A 24845-nucleotide genomic window follows, 5' to 3' on the forward strand; every position below is an offset into this window, starting at 1 on the left:
TCTTAAAAATGGCCAGCCAAACACAGATTTCCTTAGCCAAAGTGCTGAAACAACATTATGCAATGCAAACGTGACACAAAGGCTGTTGTGGAAGTGCAATCTCAGCCCTGGATTTCCTGGGTTTATTGCTTTTTTGAATATTGATGTTCTTGAAAAGTAATAAACATTTAAAACATTATGATGTACCTGTAACATTTACTATGACTTACGAGAAAGTGTATGTAACTTTGCTTCATTTTTATAACAGTCCTAACAGAGCTAGGAAAATGTTCCCCACACCTAGGGTTGCCAACTGTCTAATCGCACAAACCCAAACACCCTTGTCCCACCCCTTTCCTAAGGCCATGCCCCTGCTCTGCCCCTTCTCAGATGCTATGACCCCCGCTCACTCCATCCCCCCTCCCTCCGTTGCTCATTCTCCCCCACCCTCACCAGGCTGGAGCAGGGGGTTGGGTTGCAGGAAGGCCTGCAACGTGAAGGCTTTGGGAGGGAGTTTGGGTGTGGGAGGGAGCTCACAGCTGGGACAGGGGGTGGGGTGGGAGGAATGAGGGATGCAGGCTCCAGGAGGAAGTTTGGATACGGGGGGGTGGGGGTTCTGGGAGAGAGTTTGGGTGCAGGTTCTGGGCTGGGGCAGGGTTGGTGTGCAGGAGGAGGTTTGGGATGTGGGCTCTGGGAGGGACTCTGGGTGCAAGAGGGGGTGTGGGTTCTGGGAGGGAGTTTGGGTGCTGGCTGGGGAAGGGGGTTGGGGTGCGGGAGAAGGTTTGGGATGTGGGCTTTGGCCGGGTGGCACTTACCTCAGGCTGCTCCTGGACAGAGGCACAGCGGGGCGGGAGCAGGGCTCTCCGTGCGCTGCCCATACCTGCAGGCACCACCCTCATAGCTCCCATTGGCTGCAGTTCCTGGCCAATGGAAGCTGCAGAGTCTGTGCTTGGGGCAGCGCATAGAGGCCCCCCTTCTCCCCAGGGGTTGCAGGGATGGCGGGTACCAAGTAGCAACAAAACAGACTTTTTGAACATTGGTGAATTCCTCTCTTTTTAGGGAGACAAAATTGAGGAACACCTTGTCCACTTCAATTCAAATTTGGATGGAGATATATATACATACACACCTCAGCCCCAGACATACGCTATCTTTTGAGGTGAATATCTCTTTATGTCAAGTTTCAGAGTAACAGCCGTGTTAGTCTGTATCCGCAAAAAGAAGAACAGGAGTACTTGTGGCACCTTAGAGACTAACAAATTTATTAGAGCATAAGCTTTCGTGGACTACAGCCCACTTCTTCTTTATGTGTGATTTATAAGTGCAGGGGGCCCAGTTAGGTTTATAATAAAAAACTCAGTTTCAAACTTTTAATTATGGAGAGGTTACTACCACTCCATAATACCAATGCCCAATTCTACTTCTCTTTTCAGAAGCCCAAGCACGTGTTCAATGAAAGGGTAAGGCAATACAGCTCCCTCCAGCTGGTCATGTCTGTAAATTAAATGATTTATTCCCATAACTAGTAGACCGTTTTAGAGTTTGACCAACTAGCTCAATGTCTGGAAGCGCTCAGAGAGATGTGAACACCAATTGTAGGGTTCCTTCATTATAATGAGACCTGCTGCTCCATATTGCTGTCTCTCTTTCTCTTCTTTTTCTCTTGCAATGGATATTTTGTCTGTTTATCTTTGAGAGACGTTTGCAAAGAAAAGATGCTCAAAAGCAGTGCACGAGATTAATTAGAGTGCTGGAGTGAAAATACTTGCAGAGCAGTAGGTCTACTTCCCATTTGATAAGACCAATTATAGTATGCAATTTTACCTCTTCTTAAAGCATTCTCCCACTTTTTAACCTTATTTTAAATTGTTCCAATAATCATTGGAGCACTGTAGGTGTGCTTAGTGCTTTTACAAAAGTATGAAAAGGCAGAGGTCCTTCTAAAGGGATTTTAGAATGGAGATTAAATATGATACAATGAGGGATGACAACAGGGGATGACAGACAAAAAAGGAGGTTACAACAAAGATAATGCAGCTTGGTTGTGTATGTCTCTGGTTAGTTCAGAATTTTAAATTATTTAAAGATAAAGTTGAGCATGTGAGAAAGAATGGATGGCACTGGAATGGAGCTTGGCAGCAGAAGGTGAACCAGCATCAGTTTTGAGGACAAATTTGAAGAATGAAGATGCTTGGTGCACTTCAATAATGTGAGTGCTCCGGCTGAGTAAAATGACCAGAGATCCAGGCATGAAAGAGAGAGAATGGGTGCGTGCAAAGGCTGAGATACAGGCAAAAGCAGAATTGTGCACTCTCACAGGTGAGGGTGAACAGTTTAAATAGGATATGAAATGAGACAAAGAACTGATGAAAGGCTTTGAGGAAATGGATGATGCGGTCAGAGCAATATAGGAATTGGCATATGGCTACGCAGCATTCTGAAGCCTGTGGGCAGGGAGCCTCCCAGTCCTGGTTGACATGCTCATCTTAGCACTCTAAAAATAGCTCTGTGGACAGGGCTTTCAAGTTGCGGTTTGGACTAGAGCAACTTCAATGTGCTATCTACAGAGTTATTTTTAGAGAGTTAGCGTGAGTCCCGCTAACCCAAATCTCTCGACCTGGACTGGAAGGCTTACTCCCATGGGCTCCAAAATGCTATGTGGACATACCCTAAATAGCTAACTGCAGTGTGCTGGATTGACTGGGGATAGGAGAAACAAAGTAGAGAGGCTGGAGAGGAAGAGGTTACAGTAGTACTAAAGCAAGAAATAATTGTCGGTGTGAACTACAGCACGTTGAAAATTTTCTGAAGGTACTTTACACTTTTCTGTTTGAAAATGCTCATCTAAGGGGATGGAAATGTTCTGTGCGGATGTGTTAATTCTAAGAAAACTTTCGATAGAAAGCAAGGCAGGCCAGGCAGGCAGACAAGCAGGCATGCCAGCCACCCTAGTTTTCTGCCAACCTGGGCACCAGGGCAACTACATTCTGGGGCACTCAGCTCCTGTGAAGCAGCTGCCCAGGAAGTCAGGGAACTGACTTCCTGAACAGCTGCCTCCCTGTGCTACCTGACTCCATAAGGTGGGTTAGGCAGCTGGGAGGAAGCAAACAAATCATTTAAGTTCTCCCCTAATGGAATTTTACCTCCTGTGAAATATTTTGAAGTTTTGACTTTTTCCTCCCAATTCAGATTTGCTTTTTAAAAAATCTAAATTTGTTGCAGGAGAGAAATAACATTTCCCAGACAGTTCTAGTGTGAACCAAATTTTTAGCAATGGGGACAGAGAAATGGGCCAATTTGCAAGAGCCCAGATGAGAAGGAAGCATGGATGACAGTCAAATTGTCAACAGTGATGGCAGAAGGAGATGATGGAGGTTGGAAAATTGAGGTGTTAAATTTGAAATGTTAATGAGAGGATGTGGCTCACATTGATTTGATTGCTCTTTCTAGCATCAAGTGTTGTCTACCCCAGAAGCAGCGTAGAAAAAATGGGATGCTCAAGTTAATCCAAGCTAACTGCCCAGGAGAAAGCCTTCATATAACCAGGACTAGCTCTTTCCACTACTTATATTGTATTTGTTGATGAAAGGAACTGTCCATGACCTGTAGTGACTCAGGGTAACTTCCACATTACCTTGCAACATCATAAGATATGTGATGTACAGTAACTCCACTTGTCTCAGTGAATCTAATGTATAGATACAGTGAATCTAATGTATCACATAGTATCTTGTGATATTAAGTAAAAACCAATGATAATTTGTAAGTTACTTCAAGGCATTGCTCTACTAGGGACCTCTGTTGAAATATAATGGAATTGTTTACAGATGATGATTTTTCATTACTGACTGACCTAGTGGAGCTTCTATTTCAGCTTTCCAGAGAGAAAAGATGTGTTTGGAGATTATTATCTTGAGTGTGGTATACAGTAAATCCTCCAAAAAGTGTAGAGATGCCATACTTTCTGGACATTCAGTCTTTGGTTACTGGTGACACACCTCCTACTGGGGTAGAAACAAGAAACCCAGGACAAGGCAGTCCCAGGCTGCAACTACACAGAGTAGTGGAAAGTTTTTACCTTATTCTGTTCATAATTCCTGTTCCTAAAAACGATTTTATCTTGACATTTGTCTGTCAGTAAGATACTACATTAAACTCAGGCCTCATATCTCATTTTCATTTTATTGTTCATATTGGTGGATACTCCATCACTAATTTAAATTTCTGTCGTCCCTGATATTATGTACTGAACCAAGTCTTTAGTGATTGATTTGTCCATGTCTTTAAACCGTGTCTTTAGCTTGATTATGACGGACTTGTTCAGTTCTCATCTCCAGCTAAATTAATGGAGCTTTTTACTTTAGCTTGCCAAGTAGAAAATATGTTTTTGAGTTGAATGTCATGATTTCGGTAGTTTTTTCTGTATATTGGTGATTAATAGAAAGTATTTGATCATAGGTAACCAAAAATTCTCAATAAAGTCAAGGAGAGAGAAAGCACAGACTCTGCTGTCTATAGTCCATCACTATAGATGGGGTATAATATATCTTACCAGAATGTGAACTTCTACTACACCAAAATAATATATTAGAATACAGAAATGACAACAGCTACAGGTATTAGGATTTGGCTTTCATTACTGCAGGAGACAAATGTTTGAGTGAAAAACGTATCTTCCCTTTGCACTGCTGTCTATAAACTCTCATTTTCTGTACACCTTCCAGTTTGAGTGTTTTCCTGACAAAAGAAAAATGAAAGTAACAGCTGTATTTCTTCAGCAAAGCAGCACAGACCCATTTCATAGTTAAATATGTTCACTTTTTCTAAAACAAGATTCCTTTACTTATAGTGAAAAAATGAAACAAAAAGACTTGTTAGTAGATACTAACTATAACAAACTGCCATTAATCTGTGTATAGCTATATTTATTTAAACTATCATCAGCCAACATCATAATACTATTACCTCATGTTCATCTGCAATGGGTAGATGTGATCACTCTTCTATATAATTTTATGTCTAAGTTGGCCCAATTAAAGGCATCATATGCTCCTTGCTTTGTTTGTATAATTAATATGTATATACATTTTGATTACTCTTAATCTCTAATTATGATAAACTACATATTTTCATTTTTAGGCAAGCTTCTGCTCTAAGCTTTCTAAATCTCCTCTGAGTTATGAAGATAACTTTGGAAAATTGAGGGAATTAGTGGATAGGGTCCCGCTGAGAGACGTGTTAATAGTAAAAAAGAAAACAGGGAGTGTGAACAAGTCTGAGAAACTTGATAAAAAAGCAGAAAGACAAATTCTGTTAAAAGAGAAAAAATAAGACAAACAAGGAGGAAAAAATCATATATGGGTAGAAATTAAATACAAAAACTATTGTGAGCGAGATCGTGCTTCCCCTTCCACTGCTCTGTGCATGAAGGAGAACTTCCACATACAGAAGGGGGCCTCAACTGCCTTAGAGTCCGGGGAGAAGTGGGAAGGTTGAGAGTTGGGATGCCCACTGTTCTCTATCCAGCACCACAGCGCTTACCTGGAAAAGTTAATACAGCCCTCATAGTTGTATTATCTTTTACACATAACCGACAATCTCACCCTGCGGTCCTAGAGGCTTCTATGACAAAGTCACTTGTAGCTTGGCTTCAATGAAGGGTGCTGCTGCTGGCTAGCAGGGTATCTGCATGATTGCTTGTGGGTTTGCTAGATTCCCCTTTTCTGGAATATTGCCTCCCTGACCAGACAATATGGGGGAATTTCTGTGACGGCTTCCTTGTGGAAACTCCCTTCCCATGTGGCTTTAGTCCATGCCATATTAAACTTGGCACTGTATGTATAAGAAATCAAAGATGGGTAGGTCAGAATGCATGACTATATAATAGTATGTAAGCCATAATAAAGGGAAGGGGTACATATTTTGATGTCACCGCCTTAGCTACAGGAGAAGGTGTAAAGAGAAGTCAGAGAGTGCTACAAATCTATTTAGTAAAATAAAGTTACGGGAAAAATATGTCCTCTATTCAATAAGACAACCTGGCTGCAGGATACCAAAACTACTTTTCATCAGTTTTCAAACAGAAAAGAAAGGAAGTTCCTGTTTCATTAAATCTGGATGAGCTGATCAGTCTGAGGCAATGATAAAAAGAGGGGACAAGTGGTTGCCCAAATTGATCTGTATAAACTAATTACACTATCCCTATAATTAAATAATTAATCCCAACCTCTCATTCACAGCAGAGGCTTTATAACTCCAGTACGGAACAGGTTATTAATAGCAAGCATCATTGCATCCTCGGTCATACAACTTCCAATGTTACTGAGTTCTAGGAAGCCAAATTACCTTCTGTAGTTCTAATGCTAGATTTGCTTGAATGCAATTAGGGAAAGCTCCAGTATCCATAACAGACATTGTCAGCAATGTTAAAGTTAAATGAGATAAAATGCATAATGTGCTGTCACACACAGCAGAATGGCATCTTGATAATGAATGATTTTAGAGACTGCCATCAAGTTGTAATCAGATCAATAGGGTGCATGCAACTGATTGGAAGTGAAAGACACAAGGCAGCTGATCATCAAATATTCTTCCTTATACACCTCTACCCCGATAGAACACTGTCCTCAGGAGCCAAAAAATCTTACCGCGTTATGGGTGAAACCACGTTATATTGAACTTGCTTTGATCCGCTGGAGCGCGCAGCCCCGCCCCCGGAGCACTGCTTTACCGCGTTATATCCAAATTCATGTTATATCGGGTTGCGTTATATCGGGGTAGAGGTGTAAGTATATTAAATGGCCATAGCTAATGTAAAAGTAACATGATGTAAGAGATAAAAAGGGTCAACTTCTCCCAAATTATCACTTTAATACCTCTGACAAACTACAGAGACCACTCAGATTTCAACAGTTGGTGGGTTTTGGAAAACTGTCAGTCCATCAAAGAGAGACATTAACACTTTGTGTATGCAGCCAACAACTAATAAACCATTACCTACAGGATTTAAAAGGGGAAATATTTTGTGGTAATCAACATAAGTGGAGGCTTGAGGGTGGTTGTTTTTGTTTGTTTTGTTGTTTTTTAAACATAGTAATCCTCAGCAGTGGAGCCTCAGCGGTCTAAAGAGCCCATCATTACTAGGTAAACTAATGATGAACTTCAGTAGCATGAATAGTATTAATCCAGGGGGTGTTTTGATAAGTTATAGTTCAATAACGGAGACAGAAAATGACTAATTACAAAATGCTTAGAGAAATATTTATTATAAATATGTTAACTGCCAAACTTACCTAAAGGTAATTTAGCACTTCAAGTGAATCATGCTGTTGGCTAGCTTGCAAACACCAGAGTAACATATATATTTGTTCCACTTGAATGACTTATAAGGAGGAAATAGACTTCATATTTCTCATGTCAATGACTCTTTTACAGACTGAGACTCACCTTAAAAAGTGTTTCCTTTTATTTTGCGGTGGTTCTTAAAAAGTTGCCCATGTATAAAAGCTAGGGAAAAAAAGGATTGCAACAGGTGTTGCAATGGAGTTAATGAACTCATCTCACCTCTGAGATCTGGGTTCACATCCAGACTGTAGGAGTCACCATTTTCCAGCAGTTACCACACAGGATTGTCTGAAGTAACAGATTTAAATGGTGGAGATCTGTGGTAATGGTGTGGTAACAGCTGCCAAATGCTGACTCTTGTAATGGCTTCTACTGTACTTTTGTCGCATCAAGCTATTTCACACTTAATATTAAGGCCTTTATTCTTTTGACATGAAGCATCAAGACAAATCAGGCAAAACAAAACAATCATAATTAAGTGAGAACCAGGCCATTTTATTAAATAAGTATTATGAACTTGTGATACTAGACAATTTGGGGGGTGATTTTTAACATAGGGCCTGAGTCTCTGGGGTGATGCAAGACCTTCAGCTTACATTGGGAGTTGAGAGTGCTCTGCACTAGGCTATAATTTATTTTTAGTATTCTGTCTTGAATGGTTTATAAAATAAATAGCAACTGCCTTGTACTTCTTGGTTTTTGTTTATATGTGACCTAGCCACTCATAGACAGTTATATCTAAACACCATGTTTTATGGATGCAATTATGTATAAAACAGTTCCCAGTATACTCTCAAAGACATTTTTGCCTGTTGCTTAATTAGCAAGGGGTTCTCCACACATATTTGAAAGATATACGGTGTACAAAATTTATTAGACTCCTACTAATAAAAGGAAGTCAGCCTGTTGCTTACTAGTAGATGGCGCTCCGAAAAGAATAATTGCACTTTTAATTTTTTCTGGTCATTCTTTCATGTGTTCTTAATCACTTGCTTATAGTTGGTTGAAACAAAAATTTCTAATATTAATCAAGGTACTCTCCCTTACTGAATTTAAAGAGATGTACTCACCATGTACAATCAGGACATACTCTGTGCTGTTTTGGCCAATAGGGTTTGTTGCTTCACATCGATATGTACCATTGTCCGTTTTGTTTAGGAAACTAATTCTTAGGTCCCTACCATTGACAACCATTCTCTCTGGATCTGGTAGTTCTCCTCCATCCTTTGTCCACAATACTGGTTCCGGCCTATTGGATCCAAATCAACAAACTGTATCAGTTATATGTAACATATAGTGTAGCATATAAAACACTCAGACAACAGCATTAGAGATAGATGAGCAGTGGGATGCACCATTTATCAGCTACCAAGGAATATCCCTCAATTACTTGAATTTTTGGTACTGCATGTATATTGGACACAAAACGCTGTCTTCTATATTACTTTGGAAGTGACACCGTCATGTCAGCCAATCCATGTGTTCAAATGAGATGCCACTCCAGAATGGGTGGTACTTATCATATAATACACCTGCAATATTACTATGCAAAGGATACTCTATGTAGTTAAGTGTACCCCTCATAAGCTGGTACTACACCCACATGTTCAAAAATATAACCATAGGTGGTTATGATACACTAATCATAAAAAGCCCAATATGTTTGTCTTTCCCTATGGCTAAGTGGCCCAGCAGCTCTTCCTAAAGGGTACCATTGGAAAAGAAGGTAAGCCCCTGTGAGAATATGAAGGGTTGTCAGGACACTATAAGGCGTCATCAGATGAAGGAATGAGAAACCACAAATAATGTGAGGAGAGCATTTGGACATTCAAGAGAGTTTTGACAAAATGATTCTGCAAGAAAACCTTAAGTTTTGGGAAGTGGCTGGATGTTCAAATTGCTTGGACAACACACATTAATCCCAAGTGGATTTTACTGTGTTCAGTGAGTTTCCTGAACCACGCATAACCAACTCTAATTGGCCTGTTTTAATCTAAATTTGGTTTTGTAGATAAGTTTTGCCAGAAGCCAAAATAACCTCCACCCCCACTCATCTGTTAAAAGCACGACACTTCTATCATCACAAGACATTGGTAGTGTAGGAACAATGGTCCTGCTTCTTGGAAACAAGGGGTCATCATTAGCAAAGTTAGCAAAAATAAGTGTTTCCTTAATGTTTTATTAGCAAGGTTAGGAAATTATCTTCACAAAGAGGCTGAGAAATCCAAATAGAGCAAAAGAGATTAAGATAATGTGTTCCTGTTAATGTTTTTTCTTTAATTGCCACCATAGTACATCATGAGAGTTGTAGTCCAGCTAGGGACCTCAGCACACAGAGGAGAAAGGGGACATGAGGTGCCTGAAATACAGCTGACATAAGGCACTGTGGTGGCATTTCCTAATTAACAATTTCAGTTTTCAGCTGAAAACTTTCTGTTTTTGATTCCATCCTAAGAAGCTGAAATTTCCCACAGGGGGAAAAGAAAAATGACCGATTTTCAGCCTAAAATCACCCGTGTGGAATTGCAAACGAGGAGTTATAAATATCTCTATGATGGGCAAGGAATGAGAGGTTTGCTTGCTGAATACTGAACAGCTAGAGACCAGATTTACCTGAGGATCTGAGATGCTAATCAATAAAGCAAGATGTACCTCAGAGACCATCCAACATGTTGAACATGCATCTGATTATATGAACCAAGTCTAAGGAAACAGACAAACCTGAGCAATGATTACCATCCCAGCCAAGATGAGAACAAAGTGGAAAGGAGAAACTGCGGCCTTGCATTCATTCCTAGCGACTTTCATGTTGCCATTTGATACCTGACTCTCCACTAGAGAGTATCCAGGCTGCCTACAGTCAGTGAGACATCCCTAATGGTGAAGGTGTTTATATATGCAGAGTCAGTTTCCACTTCTTCATGAATATCTCTCTATGCAACATCATAGCTGTTTCCAAATCAATGAATTACGGCTATGCTGATGATATCCAGTAGGTTTGTATGTTATAGGCCAGTGGTTCTCAAACTTTCGTACTGGTGACCCCTTTCACATAGCAAGCCTCTGAGTGTGACCCCTCTTATAAATTAAAAACACTTTTTTATATATTTAACACCATTATAAATGCTGGAGGCAAAGCAGGGTTTAGGGTGGAGGCTGACAGCTCGTGACCCCCCATATAATAACCTCGCGACCCCCTGAGGGGTCCCGACTCCCAGTTTGAGAACCCCTGTTATAGGCCAAAGTAGACACTCATTCACTCAGGTGAATACCTAGAGTGAACCCAATTAATCAAGAATCATTCCAAACTTGTACTTATGTACCTGAGAGCAGACTTTGGCCTTCTATGCTTTTATTTTCATATCAATGCATTTAGCTATATGATCAAATAATTAAACAGAATAAAATAGCTGCTAGGAATTCAGCATTTAGGGATTGAGTTGTGGTAAACATCACAAGGCCTAACTTTCAGAAAATCACTGGGATTTACAAAGCCTAAAAGTTTGGCACCTCTGCTCCCTATAGAGTGAATAGGGAGATATAGGTGCCTAAAAACGGGATTTACAAAGCGCAGCATGCTGAGCGTGGAGCCAGCTAAACTACCCAATGGCAGAATGTTAAGACAAGGGGTGTGTGGCAAGCTTTGCCCCTCTCAGGAAGAGAGACACCTAAGTCCAGGCTGCAGGGAGGCACCTATCTCCACTTGGGATTCACAGCCGTGAACCCTCTGCTGGAGTTAGGTGCTTCTTGTCAGAGGTGATGATGATGGAGAAGCGCCTCATAACATTTAGCTCAGTGACTAGTGTACACATCCAGAATGTGGGAGACCCTCTGCATGAACAAGAGAAGGCATTTGAACAGGGATATGCCACCTCTCAGGTGAGTTCCCTAGCTTCTGGGCTATGGGATATTCTGAGGTGAGTCTCTCTCTTCACCTAATTTAGTAGTAGGGCCATCGTTTCAGAAACATTCTGGTGGTAGGGGCAATGTTGTGTCAGTATTCCTGCTTCTGCCTCCCTGCTGAGCCCCTAGCTGCTCGTGGGTGCAGGAGGAGTTAGCGAGCTGGTCCTATCCCAGAGTAAGGGGGGGTGCTGGTACTCTCCTGGGGAGTGAGAGGTGGGCTCTGGGCAGGGATTGGGGCCTAGCTTGCTTCAACCCAGGGTGCTGCTGCTGCTGCCTGTCCGGCCAACGGGGAGAGCAGTGCTGATAAGCTGACAATTAGGTGCTCTGGCCCATCCTGCCCCATCCCACAGCAGCCCCTGCAGACCCAGGGCAGACACCTGGCAAGGAATTATGAAAATCCAGGATAGGGAGTGGGACAAATGCCCCCTAACCCATAGCAAATAGCATTCCTGTTTAGTAGAATTTAAATTATTTGTGCTTTTTATGAGAAAATGAAGATTTTTCTATTAACTGTTGTAATTACCCTTGTGATAGTTTGCTGAAGTCTTGTTTAATCTGATTTGGATTTACTGTCCAGATCAAATGCTCATTGGGACATTGATTCAAGAAAACACTGGAGCACATGCTTAAATTCGTCCTTATTCAGAAAATCACATGAGTATGTGCTTAATTTTAAGCACATGCTTAAGTACCATTGACTTAAATGGGTATTAAACATGTGATTTAAGTTAAGTGCGTGCTTCAGCATGCTTCCTTAATAAGGATACTTAAATATACAGGGCCTAAATATACAAACAAAAATATTTCTATCCCTTATGTTAATATACACAGTAATACAGAGAGTCCTCAGACTTATGATGCCTGACTTACGTTGGATGTCACTTACAGCGCTTTTCAATTGACTGCCCATTTCTCCCCTATGATGCTTCTTTCACCCTTAGGTCACTCGATTTGCATAAAGTTTGCTTGAAATCACTTCCTGGTTGCGTTATACTGGTATGGATCTTGAAGGGGGTCGCTTCTGAGTTGCTTCGAGGCAGCAAGGTAGTTTTTTGCCAAGTAGGGTTGCCACTTGTTTTTTATTGGCTCCCGAGCTCAGCCAAGCAGTAAGCTTGAACAGTGATTGGCTGAGGCTTAGCATTTGTGCCATTATCCCTGGTTTTCTGAGCCTGTGTTGCCGGCATTCTGAGCAGCATATGTGAGTTTATATGTTTACTTGAATGTGATTTACAAAATACAGTATACAGTAAATACATTGATGTTGCAACATTAGTCATCTATAATTCATTTAGTACAAAAATCTGGGTTAGTGTGGTGAAAATAGTATCAAGCCTTGGTTCAGAAACCAATCCCCCTTCATACCATTGATTCCTATGGGAAAAGTGCTTTCGATTTACAATTTTGAGGAACGAATTGTGTCATAAGTCCAAGGACTCCCTGTATAATGGCCTTTATATGTAAGTGACCAGCCTATCCCAATATGTAAAGGGAAAGTGTGGAAATCTGATTTGTTATAATTTGCTAACAAAGGCTGATCAGTACAATTTTTTATCACACTCCTCATTGTATTTCATTTACAAATTTACTGAGAGGTTACATTCCCAAAAGCAGCAACTCTGAAGTGTTTCTGCCAGAATGTACATCACTGCTTTCATAAAATGCATTTTTAAGCAGCTTCATTACAACAATAATTTACAGAAGTAAAAATCTTCATTTAAATTAGATGGAAAACCCCTAGGATCACAAATAGCCATCAAGTGAATGCTTGGCTATATTTACGTCCAGGGGCCTTGTTATGTCTTAATAAATAGTGTTTATACAATTCATTAGAGAGCCAAGAGTGAATTATTATAATCTTGTATTGACGAGGTGGCTATATTTTTTTACGTTGGATGATGTTCCAAGCAGAGGGACTCTCTTTCCCACTAAACATTTTGTGAGGGGAAATATCCCCAATTCGAGGACACATCTTTAATATTCCATAGTATCAGACAAATGTATGCACCCAATACTGTGCATATATATATAAAAACATATATAGGGTACACTACATAATTTTAGCATGTTTGGGAATATATGAATTAGCTGATGTGATGCTGACTATGGCAACGTGGTTATTGTAGACTAGGACAAATAGTGTTCATCACTATGCCAGCTACTTGTGATTACTTGCACTTAATGGTTTAATCACAATTAACTGATATGATGCTGAGAACAATTTGTCCTAGTGAACAATAGTCAAATACGTGGGGGTAAATATCACATCAGCTAACCCAGTGCTTCAGGCCACATTCTAACCCAGTGGTCCCCAAACTTTTCAGGGTAATGTCCCACCTTACCCTTCCTGAGGCTGGGAGTGGGGCTGCGGTTCCGGGGGTGGGGGACGCAGACAGAGGTAACAGGGCCACAGCTGGTGCTGCAGTTGTGGGCAGGCCAGGGCCAGGTGCAGAGCTGCGGTCAAGAGCCAAGGCCCTGGGTGTGGGGGCTCGGGGCAGAGCCGGAGCAGAGCGGGGCTGGGTGGCACTCCCTAGGAGGGCATGCCCCACAGTTTGGAGACCTCTGTTCTAACATTTTGTCATGTAGACAAACCGGTAGGTGGTCCAAGGAATACTACACTTCTAATATCTTTTAGCTCAAGCTGCTCTTTCAAGGTTTACAACATCTGCAGAGACTGAAAGCTTTGCATTCAACAGTTATCTCATAAATGAATTCAACAGAAGACACCTCATTTGTTATACATAGAGTAGATTCAATTAATATGACAGTATAAAAAAGGATTTGGTTTAAAGCAAAATCAGGTGTATTTGCAACAAAATAACTAAGATATGATAAAGTACTAGAAAATAGATAAAGGATTATCATGGTCTAGGCTAAGTACTGCTTTTACTAATTGTGCTTTGCATACAGACTTCCAAAGTAGACTATTAGCACTACAGTTCACAGCAAGAAACTAAGGTTACTAACCACGAATAAATTAAAATAGTCTACACGTTACCAATCAATACAAAAAAGCCCAAGCTCAGTGATATCACTAAACAACTGCTAAGTGGGCTTAGATTTTTATATAATTTGAATTGAGAACTATTAAAAAAAAGTCCATAGGCTTTCATTAATTGACATCTAGACAGAATCGGATTTCTTGGTGTAAATGAAGAACAGTCTTCTCTGACTAAGTCTGGCTCAACAGTTGATTTAAACAGCAAGAGATACTGCAGTTCCTTTCTGCAAACTTAAATGGAACAGCAGTGAGTACATCAAGTCTGATGTGAGGTTCCACAGAGAACATGAGTATTGTTGTGTGAAATTACAGTGAGTAACTTAACATAGAATGATATAAGAAGGAGAAATCCTTTTCATTCTGACTATGGTTCTCACAAACCAAAAAGAAGAGAAAACTTTAAGGATGAAGTGAAATACATTCAAAATAATAATTAAAAAGTATTCTGACTGTACTGGTAATACATAGGTAGACTAAGGCCATGATTCAGAAAAGAAATTAAGCATGTTTAAGTTCCATTGAAATCAATGGGATGTAAGCAATCATTTTAATCCTCTCTCATTTGGAAAGCTTCTATGTTTTTAATCATTTTTGTTGCCTTTTTTGTATCTTCTGCATAAAACAAGGTCTTATTTGAACTGCATTTCTGTTATCTTAGTCCTTTGCTGAACTGGGGCCTTAAAAATTACAAAACATCTTAAAATCAAGATATTTGATTTCTTGGTTCCTTACCCACTTGAACCTGAAGTCAAAGCACTGGATTTTTAATGCTTGGTTTGGGGGTAATTACAACATCTCTAATTTAACTTAAACCCTAAATTACTGATGTATACTCTCAACCTTACCTCCACTGAACATAGTCTTTGGGTGTGTTTACACAGCAAGAAAACCAAAACAAACAAAAAACCCCACAGCAGTGCATCTCAGAGCCTGGGTCAATTGACTTGGGCGCGTGCTGCAGTGCTAAAAACAGCAGTGTAGATATGCAGGGCCAGGGATGGAGCCCAGGCTCTGAGATCCTCCCTCTCACTGGGTCTCAGAGCCCAAGCTCCAGCTAAAGCCCAAACTCCAACAGCTACACTGCTATTTTTAGCACTGCAGTGCGAGCCCCACTAGCCTGAGTCAGTTGGACTGGATCGGAGACTTGCTGCTGTGGTGGGCGCGGGGGGAGGAGAGGGTGGGATAGGAGGAGGGCAGGGCGTGCTGTGTAAATGTCCCCAGTATTTAGGAATAGTACATAGGTTTATCCTGTCGCCTCTAATTTATCTTCCCTCTGAACTGAATAGACACAATCATTTTAATCCTCTCTCATATAGAAGGCCTTCTTTGCTTTTTCATCACTTTCGTTACCTTTTTCTGGACTTCTGCATAAAGGGAGGTCACTCTGTGACTGTATTTCTATCACCTTAGAGCACAATCCAGCAATCATTGTAATCTTGACTACCATGAGTAGTGCTTTTCATTTCAGTGAGACAATTTATTGCAGCACGTGTGTAGTAATAAATGTTTGCTGGAACAGTCCCTTATGATGTTACCACTCATCCCCATCTGGATATCCTAAAATCCTGTCAAGATTGCTTAGTCAGTGTGGATAAGAATAAGGAGGCTATAAGAAGGATTTGCACAATGTTAACAAACCAAGTAAATTAGTTCCCAAATATTTTGTCTATTCTTCCCTGAGATTATGACTAAATCCTTCAAATAGCAGTGCACTTGTATTCTATGAAGTCCTTAATATAGATCTCCAGTCAGAATTCTTTGATGAACAAGGGAAAGAGCTCTACTATGCTTACCATATCACTTTCGGTTGAAGTTCCAGTATAACCTTTGCAATCATTTTAGCAGAATGATTGCTTCCACTCTTCATTAATTTTACCTCTATCAGCCATATCCTGAGTCTGGCTTTTCTGGTTCTTCAATTCACCACCACCAAAACTTATTGCCTAAGGGAATTTCCTGTGTTGTAGACATTTTGACCAGTCTGGTGAGCTGTGTTGCCAGTTTGGGGGCATTTAATCTGGCAGAAAACGTCAACAGCCACATGCTCCATACTTTTGTGAAAAGCTGGGGGAACATAGATTTATGAGGGGAATATTGCACATTTTGGAAAGAAACGGATAATATATCAGACCTGAAGAGACCATTGTAGGATTTATATTCCCCCCAAACTTAGTCAAGAACAAACTAAATTTTCTGCTTTTTGGAACGTTCTCTGCATATTACCACTCAGGGGTTCCACTGGCTGGTGCAGCCTGGACCTTGGAATCTTCTCCCAAGGGTGCCTGTTACACTGCTCACACACCTTCTCGTTCTCCCCTCAGTTTTGTCAAACATTATGAGGGTGAGCATATAAAAGGGAGCATGGAACCTCAGTCCCTGCCAACTGCACCATCACCCGGAAGTGCACTTCTCTTGGATCCAGAGCCTTACTACTTTTAAGTGCCAGTAGATAATTATTAGTTATTGAAGTTGGTGTTTGTTAGTTAATGATAGTTAGTTAATTAGAGTTAGCATGATAATCTCTGTGCCATCAAAATTCTGATGGTGAATGTGAAGAAGAGAAGATCAGACTTAAAAAGATGTGCTTGCTGTCCAGTGGTATTTCAAGCGACAGATGCCCATGTAAGGGGCATGTCTAGGTGAGGGACCCTCTACATCCACAGATTCATAGATTCCAAGGCCAGAAGGGACCATTATGATAATCTAGTCTGACCCCCTGTATAACACAAGCCATAGAACTTCCCCAAATTAATTCCCAGACCATCCAATTTTGATTTAAACATTATAATTGATGGAGAATCCACCATGACCCTGGTAAATTGTTCCAGATGCTCTGTCTGCTGTAAGTTCACTTCAAGAGCGCAGTAGCCCACAGAGCTAGCTTTAGCATTTTATTTTACTCAGCAAAAACACAAAGGAATCTACAGGCCTGTATCCTGTAAGACATTAGCTAAGCAGTTAGCATAAAGCACACAAAACTTTGGCACACAAAAATGGCCCAACAGTCACTCTGAGTTTTGGAGAACTAGGAAAGGTGTTTAAGGCAAAAATTTATGCCAGGTAACCACATGAACATTGAACTGATACTAGTAGGGGTACTGGAACAATTTATATAGAGGGGGTGCAGAGAGCCATTGAACCAAACTATAAACCCTATATTAATGGGCAGCAGGCTTAAAACAAATAAAAGGAAGTTCTTCTTCACACAGTGCACAGTCAACTTGTGGAACTCCTTGCCTGAGGAGGTTGTGAAGGCTAGGACTATAACAGCCTTTAAAAGAGAACTGGATACATTAATGGAGGTTAAGTTCATTAATGGCTATTAGCCAGGATAGGTAAGGATCGGTGTCCCTAGCCTCTGTTTGTCAGAGGGTGGTGATGGACAACAGGAGAGAGATCACTTGATCATTACCTGTTAGGTTCACTCCCTCTGGGGTACCTTGGCATTGGCCACTGTCCGTAGACAGGATACTGGGCTGGATGGACCTTTGGTCTGACCCAGTACGGCCATTCTTATGTTTTGTATGAGTTGGAATGTCACACACTTCAAGCCAGGATGTGTGGCAGAAACCCCAGCACCCATAGTTCCAGCACCTATGGATACTAGGCTTGAATATTTTAGGATAAAATGTTGGCAAATGTTTAAGCATGAACTTGTCTTGGCAATTAATTGATGTATATGATAATTAGTTGAAATCATTAATATACTAACCCAAACATCATTAGGGTGAGGAGGTTAGATATGGACAAAGGAGACTAAGCATTTGAATTAATATTCATGACAGCCCCTAGGCTAATAGAACAGACCATCATTGGGCATGCCAGAAACAGGGCTGGACCATAGTCTCTTACCCCCAGATCCCCAAGGAAGGGTGTGAGTATATGAGCACATGTATGAGGAATGTTACAAAATATCACCTTAACTCTGTACCTGTGCTGTCTTTTTATGTGGTTTGGTGCTTTCCTGTTGTGACGTTGTGCAGTCTATATGGTTTTATAAAAACTTGATAATTCAATATAATGTAACTGAGATAGTTTTAGAGAAAATACGGTAATAAGTGAATGTAACGTAACTGGGATATGCTTCATGCAAAAGGTCTCTTGTAAGGTATCATTACAAAGCTTATAATCTACTGAGTATGATCATCTGATTTGTATAAATGTACCACTCTTGTATCTAAAACTAGAAATATAAAATGTAACTCTGAGGGCCTATTGTAATTGTGTAAAGTGTGGACCATTAATGATGGTTTGGAATCTTGATGACTCCCATTGTCTGCAGATGGCTGTATTTACCTGTGAGTCTTCCTGTATATGTGTGTGCTGGCAAGTGAGTAATGAAGTCTTGCAGTGACATGTGATCATGTCACCTGAACTGGAATCCATCTTTAACCTGGTGCTTTTCCAGTGAGGGGGGGGGGGTGGAAACCCAGAGGAACAAAGGGTTCCCGCCTTATGCAAAAGATATATAAAGGGGGGAAGAGAACAGAGAGGGAGAGGAGCCATCATGAAGAATCCCCTAGCTACCACCTGAGCTGCAACAAGAGCTGTACCAGGGGAAAGAATTGTGCCCAGGCCTGGAAGGTGTCCAGTCTGAGAAAAACTTACTGAAGCATTTCTGAGGGTGAGATTATCTGTATTTAGTTTGATTAGGCATAGATTTGCGCATTTTATTTTATTTTGCTTGATGACTTACTTTGTTCTGTCTGTTACTACTTTGAACCACTTAAATCCTACTGTCTGTATTTAATAAAATCACTTTTTATTTAGTAATTTACTCAGAGTATGTATTAATACCTGGGGGAGCAAACAACTGTGCATATCTCTCTATCAGTGTTATAGAGGGCGAACAATTTATGAGTTTGCCCTGCATAAGCTTTATGCAGGGTAAAACGGATTTATCTGGGTTTAGACCCCATTGGGAGTTGGGCATCTGAGTGCTAAAGACAAGCACACTACTGTGAGCTGTTTTCAGGTAAACTTGCAGCTTTGGGACAGGAGATTCAGACCCTGGATCTGTGTCTGGAGCCAGACGGGAGTGTCTGGCTCAGCAAGACAGGGTGCTGGAGTCCTGAGCTGGCAGGGAAAACAGAAGCACGGGTAGTCTTTGCACATCTGGTGGCAGCTCCCAAGGGAGTTTCTGTGATCCAACCCGTCACACCTGTCTTTACTAATTATGCTAATAAAAGTGGTTAAATCTTTGCTTTGCCCTCAGTGAGTGTCACCATTGTGCATACTAAGGTTCCCAACCAGATATTAAACTTAATAACCTTGATTCTGTTGTGCTGGACTAAAATCCTACTAAAATCCTTCACTCTTTAAATTAGAATTAATTGGAAATCAATAATAATCAATAACCACTAAATAATCGGGCAACAGTGTACATGGACAGACAGAGATTACAGGTATCCTTACTTCAGGAGGCATTCGCAGTAAAGCCTGTTGGATCCAACATGTGCAGACAACAAAGCCCAGGGCTTTGTGATCTGAGCTCGGCATCTGCTATAACCAAGGTGCCAATGAAGACCCTGAAATTCGCATCAGATCTAACTCCAGTGCCTGTGTATAATCAGGACACAGGGCATCAGATCTGTTGAAACAAAAAGCCTATTAGGTTCTGTCAGCACTGGCACCAGATTAAAGGGCACAGCCACATGAGAGGCCATTTGATTTGTCTGTTGCAGCAATGAAGATGATGGCTAAGGAAAGGATGGCCACTCTTGTTAGGTCCAGAATCCAGAGGGATCCCAGACTAAAAGTAAAAGCAATCTGCTGGGAGAAATCTAAACAAAATACTATACCACCAGTTTCAAAGACAATGACAAGAATGCTTCCTGGTTCTGGTAGTATCTCTGACCACATTAATTACAGATCCGAGCTTGGATCCTCATTCAGAGGCAAAGCAAAATAGACCTAAGCAACCCGGAGACACTGACTCCAAAGATGAGATATATTCCTGGATATGGAGTCCTTATCCTGGTTATGAAATGGCACCAGAGAGTGTACACTGGCAAGAGTTCCTTCTTGGGCTGCATGACCCTACCGGCATCCATCAAGGGAATTTACGGAGTCTCCTATGTGTAGTATTGAACCTCCCCCACACCTTAGTTAGGATCAATGTTGCTTTCAAACAACAGATCTGAGCTTCCCAGACCAGTCTCCCTCTCCTGCCTTCAGGGATTATTCTCCCACAGTGGTCCCAATACTCAATCCAAAGAGGAAAAAAGAGTTAGGCATACAGAGGGGTTACCAGCAACTAGAGACAGACTCATCTCCTAATGAAAATGTCAGAATAACTTCTGCTTCCTCTCCCTCAGAGTCTGCTCTGCAATTTCATGAAATGGTAGTGACTTCACAACTGCCCTCTGTGGCAATGAAAGAATCCTCCTATCCAGTTTTTTGACATTTTTGGGGCCCCTTCCAGGAATAAAGTTTCTTTGCCCATATTGAATGGATTGTTGCAACCTGCCAAATCTTTTTAGTATACCCCAGCTTCTTGTTAGTCCATTTCCAAAAAGGCTGATATATACTTCTTCCCTTATGAGGCTTTTTCTTATTTTTATATGCATCCAAGCCCTAACTCTTTAATTGTAGCAGCTGCTATCAAGAAGACATAGAAATGAACAAGCACATTCCACTCCACATGACATGGAGGATAAAAAAGGGGATGCAATAGGAAGAAAAGTGTTTTCTCTGTCTTCCCTTGATATTAGGGTAGCATACTATCAGGTGGTTCACCTATAGGAAAAGATGGCCTAGTACTAGCTGAAGATCAACATAAAGGATAACGCCATTTTAACAGAGGTCCAGAACATAGCAAAACATCGTCTTAGGGCTTCATTTGATGCTTCAATTCTTTGGCCAGAGCAGTAGTATATGCTATTACTTTAAGAAGACGTGCCTGAGGTTGAGTTCATCTTCCTTTCTAAAGAAACTAAATTTAAAGTAGAGGACCTCTCCATTGAAGGGAATGATTTGTTTAGTAATAAAACAGACAAGGTTTGGAGAAGCTAAAAAATATGAGGTCTAATGCAAAATTGCTTAATTCCTTCTAGTAGGAGAAGAAATTCTGCCTTTGCATTCAGCTACCATATGTAATTTTACCCTCCATTGCCTCGGACTATTTTCCTCAGAAGCAACAGTTAAGCCAGCGGGAAGTCTTTTTTGTCCACACAGAAAAGGAGACAAACTTTATCTTCCTCATTTTCTGGGAACCTTAGGCTTCAATTTGGATGTGAGTGTTGGGAGCTGCAAACCAATTTATATGAATTCCCCCCCACCCTTTAATGGGGAACAAGCTACCTCACTTTATCAACAAATGTAAAGTGGAAGTTCTAGAAAAAGGGTATAAATTCAATTCAACCCTGTCTTCATCCAACCTTCCCTATTCAGGGATCCCTCTCAGGAGAGCATGACAGAGGTGCAGTCCTTCTACTCCCAGGAGCTATAGAGATAGTTTTGAGAGAATTCTGGGATTGGGGTTTTTTATTCAAGACACTTCCTCATACTAAAGAGCAACAGTGGACTTTGTCCAATTCTAGATTTAAGAAAGCTCAACACCTTTATCAGAAGATTCTAATTCCACTTGTTGAAACTAGTGTCCATTATTGTCTTCCTCTCTTCCCTAGATTGATTAGCAGCTCTTGATCACAAGAATGATTATTTTCATATTGCTATAAGACCAAACCATCGGAAATACCTCCATTTTATGGTGGGTCAGAGATATTTACAACACAGTGAGCCTGGAGTCTTTACAAAGTACCTCTCAGCTGTAGCAGGGCTTGTTCATCTACTTATATTGAGGTGGCCAGCTGCTAAAACTGACAAGGGACATTCAATATACAACACCCCTCTTCAAAGACCTGGGTCTTAATAAATGTAAAGTAGTCTTGTTTATGTCCCACTCAGAGGGTCCCATTCATAGGAGCAATCTAAGACTCATATCTGCCAGAAAAGCTCTGCCCTGCAAACAGATTTCCAAGACTTCACACAACAATAGGAATACTACATCAACAGTATAATGAGTAGGCAGTGATTTTTTTTTCTAGAGCTTATGGAGCTACTGGCATCAGCAGTGTATATTACACCTTACACTCAGAATGAGAATTCTATAGCACTGGTTGGCAGTAAACAACAGATCCAGTATAGCGAGAGTGCAGAAAACTATACTAGAGAATGTACTGAATTCTTAGTCATGGTGGACTCAGAGAGCAAATATTCTTTCTAAGGAGGAAATTATTCAATTCTCCAGCTACATCCATGACAATCACTTTGGAAGCATCCAACAGTGGCTGGGGAGGTCATTTAAACTCTCTGTAAGTTTGAGGACATTGGAACTCTCAGGAGAAGATAGTTCCTATAAATTTACTAGAGCTGAGGGAGGTTTATCTGGCTTTCAGATCTTTTCTTCTTCGTATCAAAGGAAAGGTAGTTCACGTGGCAATGGACAATACAGTTGACATGTACTATGTCAACAAGTCGGGAGAGGCTCACTTGTCCCAGTTATATAGTGAAGCAATCAAGTTATGGAATTGGTGCATCATGCATAACATTTATGCCATCCTTTCTTGACAGGTACAGGACTACAATGACTTAGCGGATCAACTGAACAGACATATGACACAGGTGCATGAGTGATCAATAAAGAAGTGATACGCAAGATCTTCAACATCTGACGTCTTGCAGATATAGACCTACACGTTATGACTGCTTGCAAAAAGTGTTGCCTATCACGTTTAAAGGCAGGAAAAGACATGAATTCCATATTGGCTATCTTTCTGCTGAATTGGGGAAAGGGTCTGCTGTACGCTTTTCCCCTCATTGAAACACAAGGTAGTAAGGAAAATCAGACAGGACAGATTGAGAATTACTGTAATTGCTTCAGCTTGGCTGAGGCCACAGTGGTACATGGACCACTTCATTTGTTGAAGGACATTTACAGGGTGCTCCCAATATTACTGGACTTATTGTTGCAGCAGCACGGCAAGATTTTACATCCAGATCCTCTGTCTCTGTATTTAATAGTGTGGACTACAGGATATTAGTGAACCCTGAAAAATCTTTTTCTGTGGATGTTCAGCAAGTACTAGCTAATGCTAGAAAACAATCAATCAGCAAATGTTACCTTCCTAAGTGGTTGAGGTTTGTGAACTGGATTGCACAACAAAACAGATCATCCAAAACAGACTTCAATTCAATGTATTCTGTAATACTTACTCTACCTTAAAGACTGAGGATCATATTCTTTGCTAAAGGTCCACTTAGTGGCTAAATTGGCCTATCATGATTTGATAATGTATCCGTGTTTACACATCATATAGTTAAAAAGTTCATGAAGGGACTTTCAAATCTATACCCATTGGTATAAGACTCTGTATCAGCATGGGATCTCAGTTTAGCTTTAGCACAACTCAAAGCCTCCTTAGCAGAGAGTTGGTTATTTTATCTGTCTATTATAGTTGCCTTTATAATTGCTATAATGTCAGCCCGGAGAGATAGTGAATTCCACGCCCTCTTGGTGTACCCACCTTTCACTATTTTTCATAGAAACACGATATTTCTAAAACCTGACCTTGGGTCTCTACCTAAAATAGTGTCAGAATTCCTTGCGACTCAAAACATAAATCTACCATTTTTCTACCCTAGACCACACTGTAACAGGAGGGACTCCACCTTACATAATTTAGATGCTAAAAGAGCCCTAGCCAATTATCTTACTAGAACTAAGAGATTTTGTAAAAAATCCACTAATTTGATTCTCTCATGCCAAAAATAATAAGGACCAGCAGTATCATCTCAAACCATTTCCAAATAGGTTGAACAGTGTATTCTGGAAAGTTATAAGATTCTACTAGGGCAATGGCTATGCCCCTAGCTTAATTCAGATATGTTCCAGTTCAGGAAATATATAGGACTGCCACCTGGAATTCTGAATCATTATGCTTTAGATCCAGCGGCTAGAGCTGATGCTCAGTTTGGTAGGGTTGGTTGTACTTCTAGCACTATTTAATTAGGACACTGAGTACCTCCCCCAGGATTGGATTACTGTTTGTCAAACCATCCCTTGAGAGTACGCATGAAGAAATTGAGGTTACTTACTTGTAACTGAGTTTTTTAAGATGGACTCTGCATACTCACACTCCCCACCCAACTTCCCCTCTTCCTCAGAGTCCTAATAAGCAGGGATCCTAGAAATCTGGTTACTACGGAAAAATACAAAATTGGCATTTTTACAGAGATTCTTTAGTTTTCACGTTTTGTTAAAAAAATAAAAACATACATTAACTACATTTTACTGAAAGTAAGAGTGTCACTCAATGTGCGCAACTTCCCCCTCTCGTGTTGATTTTTAGTGGAGAATTTTGTTTTAATCACAGAAAACTAGGATCCCTGCTAATAAGTAAAATCTCTGAGGCAGCGCAGCTTCATCCTCAGAATGTTCAGGATTGCTGTGGGGCGGGGCAGATAAGGCACATGAGTGCTGTAATGGGCATCATTGGAGAAGGTTCCACAGTCTAGGCTGCACCGGCCAGCCCAGCTCATGAATGGGAATATGCAGAGTCCAACTCCAAAAACTACAGTTACAAGTAAAAAAACCCTTCATTTTCTGATTTTTTATTCA

General features: G+C 40.7%; 1 protein-coding gene across 6 annotated transcripts in view; it reads right to left on the minus strand.

Annotated features, from left to right (window-relative positions):
- CADM2 (cell adhesion molecule 2) overlaps positions 1–24845 on the minus strand; it is a 516203-nt gene that overhangs the window by 77560 nt on the left and 413798 nt on the right. For 5 of the 6 annotated variants that reach the window (XM_054046941.1, XM_054046910.1, XM_054046901.1 and 2 more), the window contains one exon: positions 8394–8572. In XM_054046941.1, coding sequence (XP_053902916.1) covers positions 8394–8572 — 179 coding nt within the window. The remainder of the gene's footprint in view (positions 1–8393; positions 8573–24845) is intronic. The other variant, XM_054046929.1, reaches the window with a different exon arrangement.

The sequence above is a fragment of the Malaclemys terrapin genome, chromosome 1 (assembly GCF_027887155.1).
Source record: "Malaclemys terrapin pileata isolate rMalTer1 chromosome 1, rMalTer1.hap1, whole genome shotgun sequence".
Classification (NCBI taxonomy): Eukaryota; Metazoa; Chordata; order Testudines; family Emydidae; genus Malaclemys; species Malaclemys terrapin.